This window comes from Pleuronectes platessa, chromosome 3, assembly GCF_947347685.1.
Source record: "Pleuronectes platessa chromosome 3, fPlePla1.1, whole genome shotgun sequence".
Classification (NCBI taxonomy): domain Eukaryota; kingdom Metazoa; phylum Chordata; class Actinopteri; order Pleuronectiformes; family Pleuronectidae; genus Pleuronectes; species Pleuronectes platessa.
The window spans coordinates 696,631-712,125 of record NC_070628.1 but is presented as its reverse complement, the minus strand read 5'-3'; the positions used below and the strand labels follow the sequence as shown (position 1 = coordinate 712,125).

At 48.4% G+C, this 15,495-nt stretch overlaps 1 protein-coding gene across 1 annotated transcript in view; it reads right to left on the bottom strand.

The window, feature by feature from the left end:
- Positions 1–805: 805 nt before the first annotated feature.
- The window catches only part of LOC128437455 (NLR family CARD domain-containing protein 3), a 61,313-nt gene continuing 46,623 nt past the window's right edge, over positions 806–15,495 (bottom strand). Inside the window, exons 8-9 of the mRNA XM_053419622.1 lie at positions 4,545–4,718; positions 806–1,614 (exon numbers count right to left, since the gene is read on the bottom strand). Coding sequence (XP_053275597.1) covers positions 1,605–1,614; positions 4,545–4,718 — 184 coding nt within the window. The 3' untranslated portion in view covers positions 806–1,604. The remainder of the gene's footprint in view (positions 1,615–4,544; positions 4,719–15,495) is intronic.

Below are 15,495 nucleotides of genomic sequence, written 5' to 3'. Positions count from 1 at the left end.
CAGGATAACAAAGAGAGAACTGGAACAAGTGGCGACTGTGAGAGAGAGAACAAGAAGAAGGGAGCGGTGAGAGGAGAGGAGGAGAGTGGGGGGGGGGGGGGGGCATAGTAATGAACAGGTGGTGGGGGGGGGGAGAAGGTGAAGCCTGTTTCTGTGGGTGTCTCTGGAACTCACCACGTGCTGCGTGGACAGATGTGTGGACGGACCGCTAGTGATCACTGAATGTTTGGTGAATGAATGAAATCAATTGATAAAGAAGAATTTCATAACGAGCACAAGCTTTTCCTTATAAGTATAAAGTTTATCCATAAATGTGTTTGATGAATTCTAACGGATCCTTTGGAGACGTGTTGTTCACACTTTGTGTTTGGTCACGTGACACCAGCCTGGTGCACAGCTCCATGAAGAGATGATGGTCTCACTCTGCTGCAGAGGAAGTGGACCTCAGAGCTTCAACATCTGCTGGACAGATGTGAGAGCAGCGTGTTCATGAACATGGCGTGACAGTCACATGTTACACTGACACACGTGTGTTGAGGATCACAAAGTCACATGATGACCTCTCCTCGGGTCAGTTTTCTATTAAATATGCTAAAATGTTTATGAAACAGTTTCCTCAGAGACTGAAAGATGCTCTGCTCTTCATCGACTCTTCTTCATTCTGTAAATGTCTCATTCACTTTTCTTCTGCTGGTTTCCAGTATGTCAAACTGGTGATTTTGTTCTTTTACCTGCACCAAGGACGAGATGTTTCCACCAGTTTGTTTGAAGAGGAAAGAAAAGCTGAGTCATGATTCCAGTGAAGTCGGTGGAAGGATGTTTATTGAGCATTAAAGCAGAGACAAGTAGAAACAGAACTTTTCTCTCTGAGATGTTTTTCTTCTCGTTACATCTGGTTTGTCACAGAGGAAATGATCCATGTGTTTGACTCATAGACTGAATATAAAGGCTTTGACTGGGATGTGCTGCTGTTATACTGCAGCGCCACCTGTGGGTCAAAAGGAGAAAAGCCACCACCGCTCTGCACCTGATGCAGAAATGAAAACGTCCCATTTTTAAGTCCAGAGTTTTGATCTTTTGTGTCAAAGACAAAACTCTGATTTTAAACTCAAAGTGATTTCAATGTGTTGAACTTTGTGTTGAACTAAATCAATTTGTGACGTGAATCCAGGAACTTTAAGATCATAAACAAACATCTACACAGAATGTGGTTCTACACACATGGAGACACACTGAGGGACAAAGGTGGACAATAATAAAGACAAACTTAAACACACTGTATGTGACTCTTTATAGAGGGTTTATATATTCTGCTTGTGTTGTGTCATTTCAATAAACACATTCTTCATGTGAATAAACACAATCGGGGCAGGAAGGTTGCTGGTTTGAATCCGGTTCAGATGGGGTCTTCCTGTGTGGAGTCTGCATGTTCTCCCCGTGTTTTCTCCAGGTGCTCCGGCTTCATCTCACAAACACATGCAGATTAGGGGTTGTGTAGATTGGAGACTACACACAAGCTGCTGCTGCTTCAGCCTCTGGATCCTCAGGACACAGCTCAGCCTCCGTCCACACACACTGTCCTCTTCACACTGTCCTCTTCACACTCAGCTCCACCTGTTGAGAGAAGAAGACATCAGTGTCACAGAGACTCACTTCATCAGCTGTGAGTCAGTGATGCAGCTCATCCAGTAGAAAGAGCAGCAGGGACTTCACTCCTGTTCAGAGGTGGAGCAGCTTCCTCTCTGCTTCATGTTCACGTGTTGGAATGAACACGCTAAGAGCTCAGTGTGTGTCCTCTGCATGTCAAAGTGCAGAGTGGACACCTGAGAGGTGGATTTACTGCTGTTACAGGTGAAGCCATGTTTCACTGTGTGTTGATGAACATCTGCTTCTGACAAACTGGGACCAGAGGAGACAGATGGACCTCAGCAGAGGTTCTGCTCTGCATAAAGAGCTCCTGGTTACCATGTGATGAGGAGAGGCTTCAGTCCCACTGATCTCAGAGCTGTGACAAAGATCCACCTGATCAGTTCTTCACTGATGAAGTGAGAGGACAAAGTGTCTCAGATCAGATGAAGACGACACCGTCTCTGTCCCTCGTGTGAGGCTGTCAGCTGTGGTCCAGCTTGTGTAAGTTACAGCGCCCCCTGGTGGCATCTGGTCAAAATATATTACGTGACCACGACATAATAACGTGTGAACGAGACAAATAACTCGAGGCCACGAGATCTGAATCTGTTGTTTACTAACAAGACGAGTGGAAGACAAGAAGACACACACTGTCTCACTGTCTCTGAGGACACACACTGTCTCACTGAGGACACACACTGTCTCACTGTCTCTGAGGACACACACTGTCTCACTGACTCTGAGGACACACACTGTCTCACTGACTCTGAGGACACACACTGTCTCTGAGGACACACACTGTCTCACTTTCTCTGAGGACACACACTGTCTCAATGACTCTGAGGACACACACTGTCTCTGAGGACACACACTGTCTCACTGTCTCTGAGGACACACACTGTCTCACTGACTCTGAGGACACACACTGTCTCTGAGAACACACGGTCTCACTGTCTCTGAGGACACACACTGTCTCACTGTCTCTGAGGACACACACTGTCTCACTGACTCTGAGGACACACACTGTCTCACTGTCTCTGAGGACACACACTGACTCACTGAGGACACACACTGTCTCACTGTCTCTGAGGACACACACTGTCTCTGAGGACACACACTGTCTCACTTTCTCTGAGGACACACACTGTCTCACTGTCTCTGAGGACACACACTGTCTCTGAGGACACACACTGTCTCACTTTCTCTGAGGACACACACTGTCTCAATGACTCTGAGGACACACACTGTCTCTGAGGACACACACTGTCTCACTTTCTCTGAGGACACACACTGTCTCTGAGGACACACACTGTCCCCGAGGACACACACTGTCTTACTGACTTTGAGGACACACACTGACTTTGAGGACACACACTGTCTCTGAGAACACAGACTGTCTCTGAGGACACACACTGACTCTGAGGACACACACTGACTCTGAGGACACACACTGACTCTGAGGACACACACTATCTCTGAGGACACACACTGTCTCACTTACTCTGAGGACACACACTGTCTCTGAGGACACACACTGTCTCACTGTCTGTGAGGACACACACTGACTCTGAGGACACACACTGTCTCTGAGGACACACACTGTCTCACTGTCTCTGAGGACACACACTGACTCTGAGGAGAAACACTGTCTCTGAGGACACACACTGACTCTGAGGACACATACTGACTCTGTGGACACACACTGACTCTGAGGACACACACTGTCTCACTGTCTCTGAGGACACACACTGTCTCTGAGGACACACACTGTCTCACTGTCTCTGAGGACACACACTGACTCTGAGGAGAAACACTGTCTCTGAGGACACACACTGACTCTGAGGACACACACTATCTCACTGTCTCTGAGGACACCCACTGTCTCTGAGGACACACACTGACTCTGAGGACACACACTGACTCTGTGGACACACACTGACTCTGTGGACACACACTGTCTCACTGTCTCTGAGGACACACACTGTCTCTGAGGACACACACTGTCTCACTGTCTCTGAGGACACACACTGACTCTGAGGACACACACTGTCTCACTGTCTCTGAGGACACACACTGTCTCTGAGGACACACACTGTCTCACTGTCTCTGAGGACACACACTGTCTCACTGTCTCTGAGGACACACACTGTCTCTGAGGACACCCACTGTCTCTGAGGACACACACTGACTCTGAGGACACACACTGACTCTGTGGACACACACTGACTCTGTGGACACACACTGTCTCACTGTCTCTGAGGACACACACTGTCTCTGAGGACACACACTGTCTCACTGTCTCTGAGGACACACACTGACTCTGAGGACACACACTGTCTCACTGTCTCTGAGGACACACACTGTCTCTGAGGACACACACTGTCTCTGAGGACACACACTGTCTCACTGTCTCTGAGGACACACACTGTCTCACTGTCTCTGAGGACACACACTGTCTCACTGTCTCGGAGGACACACACATGGACCTGTCTCCAGGAAGCTGAGGTCATCTGGTGTTTTGGGGACAGGATGAGTCTGGAGACATTGAGATGTTCTGGGTGAGTTAGAGATCAACTGAACCAACCAGACGTTGATTTAAACTTCCCTTATCCGTCCCTTTAAGGAGAGTGTGCACCACACAACAGTGTAGAGTCACTGTGGTCAGTGGGCGGAGCTTCTATACTGGTTGATCTCCAACTTAACCTGGAGCAGGTTAGCTGTCCATCAGAAGTTACCATGGTGATTGACCTGGTTAAGAAGTGGACGAGCTTCGTAGAACTGAAAAAACTAAACCTGAAGTGAACCTGATAACCACAAATCCTGCTTGGTAGCACAGACCCTGGATCTGTGATACTGACTGTGTTTAGTAACATACTGATGAAAGCAGCGTGGACTGACTCCAACCATCTACTGACCTCAGAGTCTCCAGTCCACAGGTTGGACTCTGCTGTAGATCAAGAAGCTCCTTCACTCCTGAGTCCTGCAGGTCGTTGTTCCTCAGATCCAGTTTTCTCAGATGAGAGGGGTTTGACCTCAGAGCTGAAGCCAGAGAAGAACAGCTGATCTCTGACAGACTGCAGCTCCACAACCTGGATAAAGAAATATGAATATTAGAATGTGTCCTCCTGTTGTTGTGGATCATCATCATGTCAACACAGACTCTCAACATGCTGCTGACCTCAGTCCAGTCTGTGACCTGAAGATAAATATCAGATCAGACATGTTGGACCATTGTTTCATTCATCAGCTTCTTCTCTGTGTGTTGGTCACTGAGCAGGTTTGTGTAATTAAACACTGTTTAAAGTAGGGATGGCTCCTGATGTCACTTCCTGTTTGTTTCTATACTTATCAACTGTCCAACGTGTTTCAATGAGAATGTGTCTTATTTTGAAAACCTGAGGAGGACGAGTGCTCGGCCTCAGTCCACATGTTATTTACTGACACTTTCTTAGTGATCAGGAGCAGGTGAGTGCAGGTGAATGGAGTTGATGAGGTGGACGTGACTGACAGGCTGGGTGAGTGACAGATGACTGAGGGACAGTGAGCAGAGCAGAACTGAGACAATTTAAATAAATAATGACCCAATAAGAAAGAAAGTCTGAAAAGTGAAGAAGGATTTAAGGACCTCAGAGTCTCCAGTCGACAGTTTGGACTCTCCAGTCCAGAACACAGCAGCTTCACTTCTGAATCCTGCAGGTTGTTGTTAGTCAGATCCAGTTCTCTCAGATGTGAAGGGTCTGACTTCAGAGCTGAGGCCACGACTTCATAGTGAGTCTCTAAGAGGTAACAAAAACAACTGAGTCTGTAATTAAAGAAAATATCAAATCTGTGAGAATTAAATCAGAAAACACAACATTCATACAAAACGTGATCATGTGACCCTCACCCTGGTAAATCCCCTCTTTGTTAAAACACCTCTGACACACACACACACACACATATACACTGACACACACACACTGAAACAGACTGACACACACTGACACACACACTCACCCACTGACAGACACTGAAACACACACACACACACACACACACTGAAACACACTGACACACACACACTGACACACACACTGAAACACACACTGACACACACACTGACACACACACTGACACACACACACTGTGACTGCTGGCCTGTACCTTTCCATGACAGGTGTCTAACCCTCTGTTTGTGTCCCTGGTCTCCGTGTGCAGTGCTGCTGATTGGAGGTAACGAGCCGTAACTGGGTGCACCTGGTACGCAGGTGCACCGGACTCCTTGAAAGCTCTGGCTCCTCCTCCTCCTCCTCGGGGGGGCTTTTGTTTGAATATCTGCACCTCTGAGATTCTACAATAAACCCATCCTGGAACCTGGTAAAACTACCGTCCGCTCTGTCGTGTCATTCATACTCTGGGTGTGACATATGGGGGCTCGTCCAGAAGAAAGAAAGAAACGCCAGTTTGTAGTGAAGTTGGATAATTAGGGGTGAGTAAACGTCGTCGTGTTATTTTGTCTGATTGAACCTGGATTTGGAAAATTGGATCAATAAATTACCTGAGATAAGATTAGTGCGTGTCTTTGGATGCGTGGTTTGTTATTTTTGTTTGTTATTTTTGGGTGACAGGGACCTGGAGCGGTCGTCTCGGGGGCATTTCCGATTTCCGTGGAGCCATTATCAAGCGGTGGCTCTTTCGGATTTACGGGCTCGGTGCTTAAAATCCCCGGTCTCACGTCACCTGAAGAGGAGCAGGGTCTACTGTTTATACAGGTGTCGGGTCATTTGTTGATCTCAATAGCAGCTCACAATTTAATTGGGGAATATGACTTCAAAAATTGTGACTGTTTTTATCCAGACTCCGTCAGCTGAGTTATTAAACTCAATGACAAAGGAGCAGTTAATCGAGGTGACAATTATGACATCGTCGTTTCCGTATTACAAAGGAGGTTAAAAGAGAGAGTTAGGTGCGTAGTGGTGGCCGGTTAGTGGATCAGCAGGTGCTAACAACTACAGCTGCACCATCTGAGCCACCGGCGCCACACGCGCTTACTCAGTGTTGCCAACTCCTCAGTAAGGAAAGTAGCTATTGGCTGTCCTAAAAGTCGCTAGATGTCGCTAAATGACGTCATCGCCTAATTTGCATAATGTAATGGTCGCTATAGGACGTACAGAAAGTGAGAGAAAAACACCCTGAATATGTTTGGAAATTAAAATAAGCTTTCTTCTGCAGAAGCATATTACATTCACTTCACAAAGAAAATTATTCTGTTTTTCTGAGATAATTATCTCGGAGATAAATGCCCCAAAAAATAAAAAATAAAAGTGAATGGAATACGCTTCCGTATTTTTCTGTTGATTCTTTTTTTTTTTATCTTGCCATAGAAATAGGCCATCACTTCTCAAAATAACTTCATGACTTTAATGCTGTATCTAGACCCACATACATAAATCTATTTTGTCCTGTATTGTTAAATGTTAGAATATCAATTTAATCAAAATGATATGTGGGGTGGAACTTCTAGCTCTACCTCCAGCCCTCCTCCTTTATCCGCCTTGGGACCGGCAAAATGATCCAAAAGAGATACTATGGCAGAGCAAGTTATTTATTTTTTTCTTCTTAAGTTTGGTTCAGTTTTCAGTTTCACCACGTTCCACACGAGAGATGTGGACTCTGCAACATGACTCATGTTTTCCAGTGACAGTGAAGATACACTGACACTTACATCCCGCTCTGTAAGCCAGGGCAGGATCAGCGATTAATTTGCTGTCTGGAGGACGCGGAGTGTGGGTCTCCTCTGCTCTGACTGCAGCTGGGACTGCTGCGCAAGGCTACTGGGAGACTGACCGCCTGTGAGTGCGCTGGGATGGCGGAGGGGCTCACGGCATCACCCGCTGCTCGTTGAGGACAGTCACTGCAGAACGATACGTGCTTTCACGTCAGTCTCCAAAACACCAGAAAGTCTCTAATATCACCAGAAGTCGCCATGAGGGTTTGGAAAGTCGCCAGATTTAGCGACCAAGTCGCCAAGTTGGCAACACTGCGCTTACTTTTGAGGAGCAAAAGCCTCTGCTTGTAATGCAGAGGGAGACGGAGCTTGATAAAATCCATCTCACGCAAGAGTTTGAGAAAATAAAACTGGATCAAGAGCAGCAACGATCTGCTGCGGGATGGTAGAATGCCAGGTGGACAGTCACCTACTGGATTGAACGTTGAAAAGAAGATTTGTTTAGTTCCACCATTTAGAGAGGCTGATGTGGACACTTTTTTTCAATTGTTCGAGCGGGTAGCTGATGCGCACAGTTGGTCAGACGTGGAGAGGACTCTGCTCCTCCAGTGTGTGTTGACCGGCCGCGCTCAGCTCGCCTATGCGGCACTGTCTGTGGCAGACAGTCAGGTGTATGAGAAGGTGAAAACTGCAGTGATGAAAGCATACGAACTGGTGCCAGAGGCTTACCGTTTTCGTTTCCGCAATTTGCGGAGGATATACGAGCAAACGAATGTTGATTTCGTGAGAGCTTTAACTTTGCAGTTTACTCGTTGGCGAAGATCCGAAAATATTACTACATTGGATGATTTGATCGATCTATTTTTGTTAGAGCAGTATAAGGACACGCTCTCCGAAGGTGTAGCTACGTACATTGTGGAGCGTAAGTTGCGCACGGCTTCCGAGGCAGCCGTGCTGGCTGATGAATGGGAGCTGACGCACCGGTCACGAGTAGATCGTAGAAAAATGGATGGAGGTAATTTTCGATCATGGCCTAACGTTATACCTGTGCCTCAAGCTCAAGAGCAGCGGTCTGCTCAAAAATATCAACCTGTGCAAAGGCCTGCTCTGGATAAGGACGCGTGTGGGTACTGTTTTGAAAGAGGTCATTGGATAAGGCAATGTCCAGTGCTCAAAGCAAAGAAAGCTCAATCGTTCAACACGACTGCTGAGGCTTCGATCCTGGCTGTTCCAGTGCCTGCGATCCCTGACTTGGAGCTGCCAACTGACCGGCCTGCGTGCGCCTCTGCGTGTGTGGCAGACCGCGAGGTGACGTTTGATCCTTTCATCTCTGAGGGCTTTGTGTCACTTGTTGGTGGTCATAAAGTCAGAGTGAAAATATTGAGGGATACTGGGGCTAGTGGGTCTTTTATATTAGGGTCGGTGTTGCCTTTCTCTAATGAGTCTTACACTGGGAATTCGCTGTTGATTCGTGGAATTGGCTTAAACACAATTTCAGTGCCGTTGCACACTGTCTCTCTTGAGTGTGAACTAGTGGAGGGAGACGTGGAGCTTGGTGTTCGGCCTGCACTACCTATTGATGGCATCTCAGTGGTGCTCGGGAACCAGCTGGCAGGTAGACGCATCTGGTCAGATACGTCTTCTCCTCTGGTGGTTACTGAAGAGCCGCTGTCCACCGGTGAGAGTGCTGAAAAGTATCCGAAGGTGTTTACCGCATGTGTAGTGACTCGCTCTGCCAGTCGAAGAACTGAGACCGAGAGAGTGCAGTCAACTAAATCAAAGTCTTTTTCGCTCGCTGATTATCCCGTCTGTGTATCACGTGAGGAATTGGCAGAAGAGCAAAAGTCAGATGAGACTTTGAAATCACTCTTTGAACTCGTTAACGTTGACCATGAAATTCGGAATAAAGCGGGGGGGCTACTTCGTTAAAGACGGCGTGTTGTTAAGGAAGTGGTCTCCTCACGCCGATTGCTTTGTTGGTGATCCAGTTGTCCAGGTGGTGGTGCCTGCTAAGTTTCGTCTGCTGGTACTCGAAACCGCTCATGATAAGCTCGCTGGTCATGCCGGTGTACAGAAAACATATGATCACATTTTGCGCTATTTCCACTGGACGCGAGTTAAGCGCGACGTTGCCAGTTTTGTAAAAACGTGCGGAACATGTCAACTGACAGGTAAACCCAATGTGATGCTGAAGCCGGCTCCGTTGCGTCCGATTCCGACTGCGAGTCGACCTTTTGAGCACCTTATCATTGACAATGTTGGGCCTCTCCCTCGCTCTAAAACAGGCTGTGAGTACCTGCTCACGGTTATGTGCCAGACCACTCGCTGCCCGGCTGCTTTTCCATTACGTTCTATTAACACGAAAGCAATTGTTAAAGCACTGAGTCAATTTATTTCAACTTTCGGGTTACCGAAAGTTGTGCAATCTGATCGGGGGAGTAACTTTACTTCCAAATTGTTCAAAGACGTTCTCAGGCAATTGGGAATTCAGCAAAATCTGTCAACAGCTTATCACGCTCAGAGCCAAGGTGCTTTGGAACGCTTTCATTCAACGCTGAAGTCACTGCTTCGTGCATATTGTGTCGAGTTAGGGGGCGATTGGGAGGAGGGCCTGCCGTGGCTGATGTTAGCAGCCAGGGGGGTCACTCATGAGAGTACTGGCTTTAGTCCAAATGATCTTGTTTTTGCGCACCGTGTGCGTGGGGTGATGTCAGTGCTCCATGATCAATGGACTGATTCAGAACCGCCTGATAATTTGTCTGAGTACGTTCTGGGTTTCCGCCGCCGTCTTTCCTCTGCCTGGAGAATGGCTAGGGAACGGCTGGAGGAGTCCCAGAAGAAAATGAAAACACTCTTCGATCGTCGCACGGAGCACAGAACGTTTGTTGTTGGTGATTTAGTGCTCGCGCTGCTTCCGGTACTTGGTTCACCGTTTCAGGCCAGGTACGCTGGACCCTATAAGGTCCTGCATCGTGGTCTGAATGATAATTACGTGATCTCGACCCCCGACAGGAGGAATGTCACTCAACGATGTCATGTTAATCTCTGGAAACCGTTTCATACTCGTGAGGAGCGGCGCGCTTCGAAAACGATCGATCCCGTGGTGCTGGTGGACAGCTCCTCTCAGGTGCTGGTGGAGAGCTCCTCTCAGGTGCTGGTGGACAGCTCCTCTCAGGTGCTGGTGGACAGCTCCTCTCAGGTGCTGGTGGACAGCTCCTCTCAGGTGCTGGTGGACAGCTCCTCTCAGGTGCTGGTGGACAGCTCCTCTCTGGTGCTGGTGGACAGCTCCTCTCTGGTGCTGGTGGACAGCTCCTCTCAGGTGCTGGTGGACACCTCCTCTCTGGTGCTGGTGGACAGCTCCTCTCGGGTGCTGGTGGACAGCTCCTCTCGGGTGCTGGTGGACAGCTCCTCTCGGGTGCTGGTGGACAGCTCCTCTCTGGTGCTAGTGGACAGCTCCTCTCGGGTGCTAGTGGACAGCTCCTCTCTGGTGCTAGTGGACAGCTCCTCGCTGGTTCGCGCACCTTTGATGGTGGCAGCTTCAGAGGGGGAGGAGTTTAACACAACCGATGATTGTGTGTTACAAGGGCGTTTAAAGAACTCTGAGACATTGTTAGCCATGCCTTCAGTCCTAAAACATTTAAGTTCGATTCAGAGCCAAGAGCTCACTGATTTGCTTGGGGAGTTTAAAGTGTTGTTCTCTGATGTGCCCACACAGACTGATTTACTGGAGCACGATATCGATGTGGGGGGTGCTGAGCCCATCCGGCAGCGTTTCTATCGAGTGCCTATCGAGAAAAAGGAAAGTCAGAACGAAGAGGTTCAGTATTTGCTTAACAATAACTTAGCTGAACCGTCTTTCTCCAGCTGGTCTTCGCCATGCTTATTGGTTAAAAAGTCTGACGGTACGTTTCGTTTTTGTACTGATTATCGCAAGCTCAATGCTGTAACCAAACCTGATTTGTTTCCTTTACCTCGTATAGAGGACTGTATTGATGAAGTCGGAGCAGCCAAATTCGTCACCAAATTGGATCTCCTTAAAGGATATTGGCAAGTGCTGTTAACTGAGAGGGCTCGTGAAGTTTCCGCTGTTATCAGGCCTAGAGGTTTATTTTCGTATCGTGTCATGTCATTCGGGCTGCGTAATGCCGCAGCGACATTTCAGAGATTAATGAATCGTGTTGTGGCTGGGCTGGAAGGAGTAACTGTTTATTTGGATGATGTGGTTACTGTCAGTAATACCTGCTCATCACATCTGGAGCGCTTGCGACTGCTCCTCGCGCGCCTGGCACAGGCACGGCTCACGGTTAATCTGGCAAAGTGTGAGTTTGCTGGAGCGACCGTGACCTGCCTGGGTAAGGTAGTGGGGCAGGGCCAAAGTAAAGGTTATTGACGAGTTCCCTGTTCCTGCTACAAAACGCGAGTTAATGCGCATCCACAGAATCCTGCCAAAACGCGTTTGACTCTGTGAAAGCTCTGTTAAGCTCCGCCCCCGTTTTGATGGCTCCACGACTGGACAAACCATTTAAAATTCAAACGGATGCCAGTAACGTCGGCGCTGGAGCTGTGCTAATTCAAGAAAATGACACTGGCATAGAACATCCTGTGTGTTTCTTTTCTCGAAAATTCAAGAATTATCAATTGAGTTATTCGGTAATTGAGAAGGAGGCCCTCGCGCTCGTATGGGCACTCCAGCATTTCGAAGTGTATGTGGGTGGGCATTGTTCGGCCGTGGTTGTTTCTAGCGACCATAACCCACTTACGTTTCTACAGTCTCTCCAGAACCCAAACCAACGGCTGATGAGATGGAGTCTCTTTCTTCAGCCGTACAATCTGGATATTCGCCACATTAGGGGCTCTGAGAATATAGTTGCAGATGCCTTGTCACGAGCCCATGTGTGTGCGGAGTAGTGTTTGTGAATGCTAGTGTGTGTGAGAGTGCTTGTGAGAGTGGTTGTGGGTGTCAGTTGGTATTTCTTCTACTTGAGCCAATTATTTAGCTTTCCGGGTGCTGGTAATGGTTTGGTGGGAAGTATTTCAGGGTAGTTTTTTTTTTCTCCACTTTTACAGGCTAAATAAATTCACGGTGTAATAAAACGCACGATGTATGTAATGTGTTTGACTGGATTTTGGTTATGTCTATGGTGTGCACATCTGGTGAGCGGTGGTAGTGTGATAGGTGAAAACCAGGGGTTTCCATCTTTTTAGGGGGAGGGTGTGACGGCCTGCTGGCCTGTACCTTTCCATGACAGGTGTCTAACCCTCTGTTTGTGTCCCTGGTCTCCGTGTGCAGTGCTGCTGATTGGAGGTAACGAGCCGTAACTGGGTGCACCTGGTACGCAGGTGAACCGGACTCCTTGAAAGCTCTGGCTCCTCCTCCTCCTCCTCGGGGGGGCTCGACCTGCAGCAGACACAGGCTGAGGGGGGGGGGCTTGGCCAGCACCGGGGGGGGGGTCGTGCTGAGCATTCGTTTTGTCTTGTGCGTTGTTTTGTTTGAATATCTGCACCACTGAGATTCTACAATAAACCCATCATGGAACCTGGTAAAACTACCGTCCGCTCTGTCATAACACTGACACACACTGACACACACTCACACACACACACACTCACACACTCACACACACTGAAACACACACTGAAACACACACTGACACATACACTCACACATACACTCACACACACACACTCACACACACACTGACACACTCACACACTCACACACACACACTCACACTGACACACACACTCACACACTCACACACACTGACACACACTCACACACGCACACACAGACACACTGACACATACACTCACACATACACTCACCCACACAAACAAACACACACACACACACACACACTGACACACTCACACACTCACACACACACTCACACTGACACACACACTCACACACTCACACACACTGACACACACACACACTGACACACACACTGACACACACACACTCACACACACACTCACACTGACACACTCACACACACTGACACACACACACTCACACACACTGACACACACACACACACACACTCACACACTCACACACACTGACACACTCACACACACACACACACACACACTGACACAAACGCACACACAGACACACTGACACATACACTCACCCACACAAACAAACAAACACACACACACACACACACACACACACTGATTGAACATGTTATTGATCATGTCTGGACTCACCGAGCCTTCCTGCAGTTCCTCACAGCTGGGATCAGTCTCCATCGACCCTGGTCTGATGTGTTGAACTTCCACAGGTCCAACTCATCCAGAACCTCCTCTGACATCTGCAGCATGTAGGCCAGAGCTGAGCAGTGGATCTCAGAGAGTTTCTCCTCTGATCTGTTCTCTGAGGTCAGGAACTGTTTCATCTGCTGATGAACTGAGTGGTCGTTCATCTCAGTCAGACAGTGGAAGATGTTGATGCTTCTGTCAGGAGAAATGTCATCACTCTTCATCTCCTTCAGGTTGTTGATGACTCTCTGGATGATCTCTGGATTGTTCCCTGTCCGACCCAGCAGGCCTCCTAAGACTCTCTGGATGATCTCTGGATTGTTCTCTGTCCGACCCAGCAGGCCTCCTAAGACTCTCTGGTTGGACTCCAGACTGAGGCCGTGAAGGAAGCGAACAAACAGGTCCAGATGACCATTTGTACTGGTGAGGGATTTCTTCATGGTTCTCTTCAGGAGGTCATCCAGGGAGGAGGTACCCCATGTGTTCCCATATGTTCCCAAGAACTTGTTGAGTTCTTTTCGGTTCCTTTTGGTGTAACAGTGGAACATGTAGACTGCAGCCAGAAACTCCTGAACGCTCAGATGAACAAAGCAGTAGACTGATTTCTGGAAGATCACACACTCTCTTCTGAAGATACACCGAGTACACCGAGGCCTCTGTGACATTAAGACCACACCGCTCCAGGTCTTCTTGGTAGAACATGATGTTTCCTTCCTTCAGATGTTTAAGTGCCAGCCTCCCCAGCTTCAGGAGAACGTCCCTGTCAGCCTCCGTCAGCTGCTGTGGACTCGTCTCATGTCCCTCACCGTACTTGTTGTTCTTCCTCTTTGTCTGAACCAGCAGGAAGTGTGAGTACAGGTCAGTCAGGGTCTTGGGCAGCTCTCCTCTCTGGTCTGTGGTCAACATGTGCTCCAGAACTGTAGCACTGATCCAGCAGAAGACTGGGATTTGACACATGATGTGGAGGCTCCTGGACGTCTTGATGTGTGAGATGATTCTGCTGCACAGCTCTTCATCACTGAATCTCCTCCTGAAGTACTCCTCCTTCTGGACCTCAGTGAAGCCTCGTACTTCTGTGACCCTGTCAACACATGCAGGAGGGATCTGATTGGCCGCCGCAGGTCTGGAGGTTATCCAGACGAGAGCCGAGGGAAGCAGATTCCCCCGGATGAGGTTTGTCAGCAGCACGTTGACTGATGACCTCTGTGTGACCTCAGACACAAGCTCCCTGTGGTTGAAGTCCAGAGAAGGTCTGCTTTCATCCAGGCCGTCAAAGATGAACAAAGGTTTACAGACAGCGAGCGTCTCTGCAGTGAGCTTCTGTAACTCTGGATGGAAAACATGGAGCAGCGTGAGAAGACTGTGCTGCTGGTCCTTCACCAGGTTCAGCTCCCTGAACGAAAGCACAGCCAGCAGACCCACATCCTGGTTCTCTGAACCCTCTGCCCAGTCCAGAGTGAACTTCTGCACCGAGAAGGTTTTTCCAACGCCAGCGACGCCGTTGGTCAGGACGACTCTGATGCTGCTCTGCTGGTCAGTGGAGGCTTTAAAGATGTCGTGGACCTTGATGGGAGTGTCCTGGAGGATCTTCATCTTGGAAGCCGTCTCAAGCTGCCTCACCTCATGTTGAGTATTAACCTCTTCACTCTGTCCCTCTGTGATGTAGAGCTCAGTGTAGATCCTGTTGAGGAGGGTTCTACTTCCTGTTTCATCACTTCCTTCAGTCACATGTTCACATCTCCTCCTCACACTGAGCTTATGTTCATCTGAAACCTCCTGCAGACCACGATCTGCTGAAAGACAAGAAACAATGTGAGAGACAGAGAATCTGAGAATCTGCTGATTGTTTTCATCAGAAACAGAAAAACTACAGAAAATAAAAGCTTTTT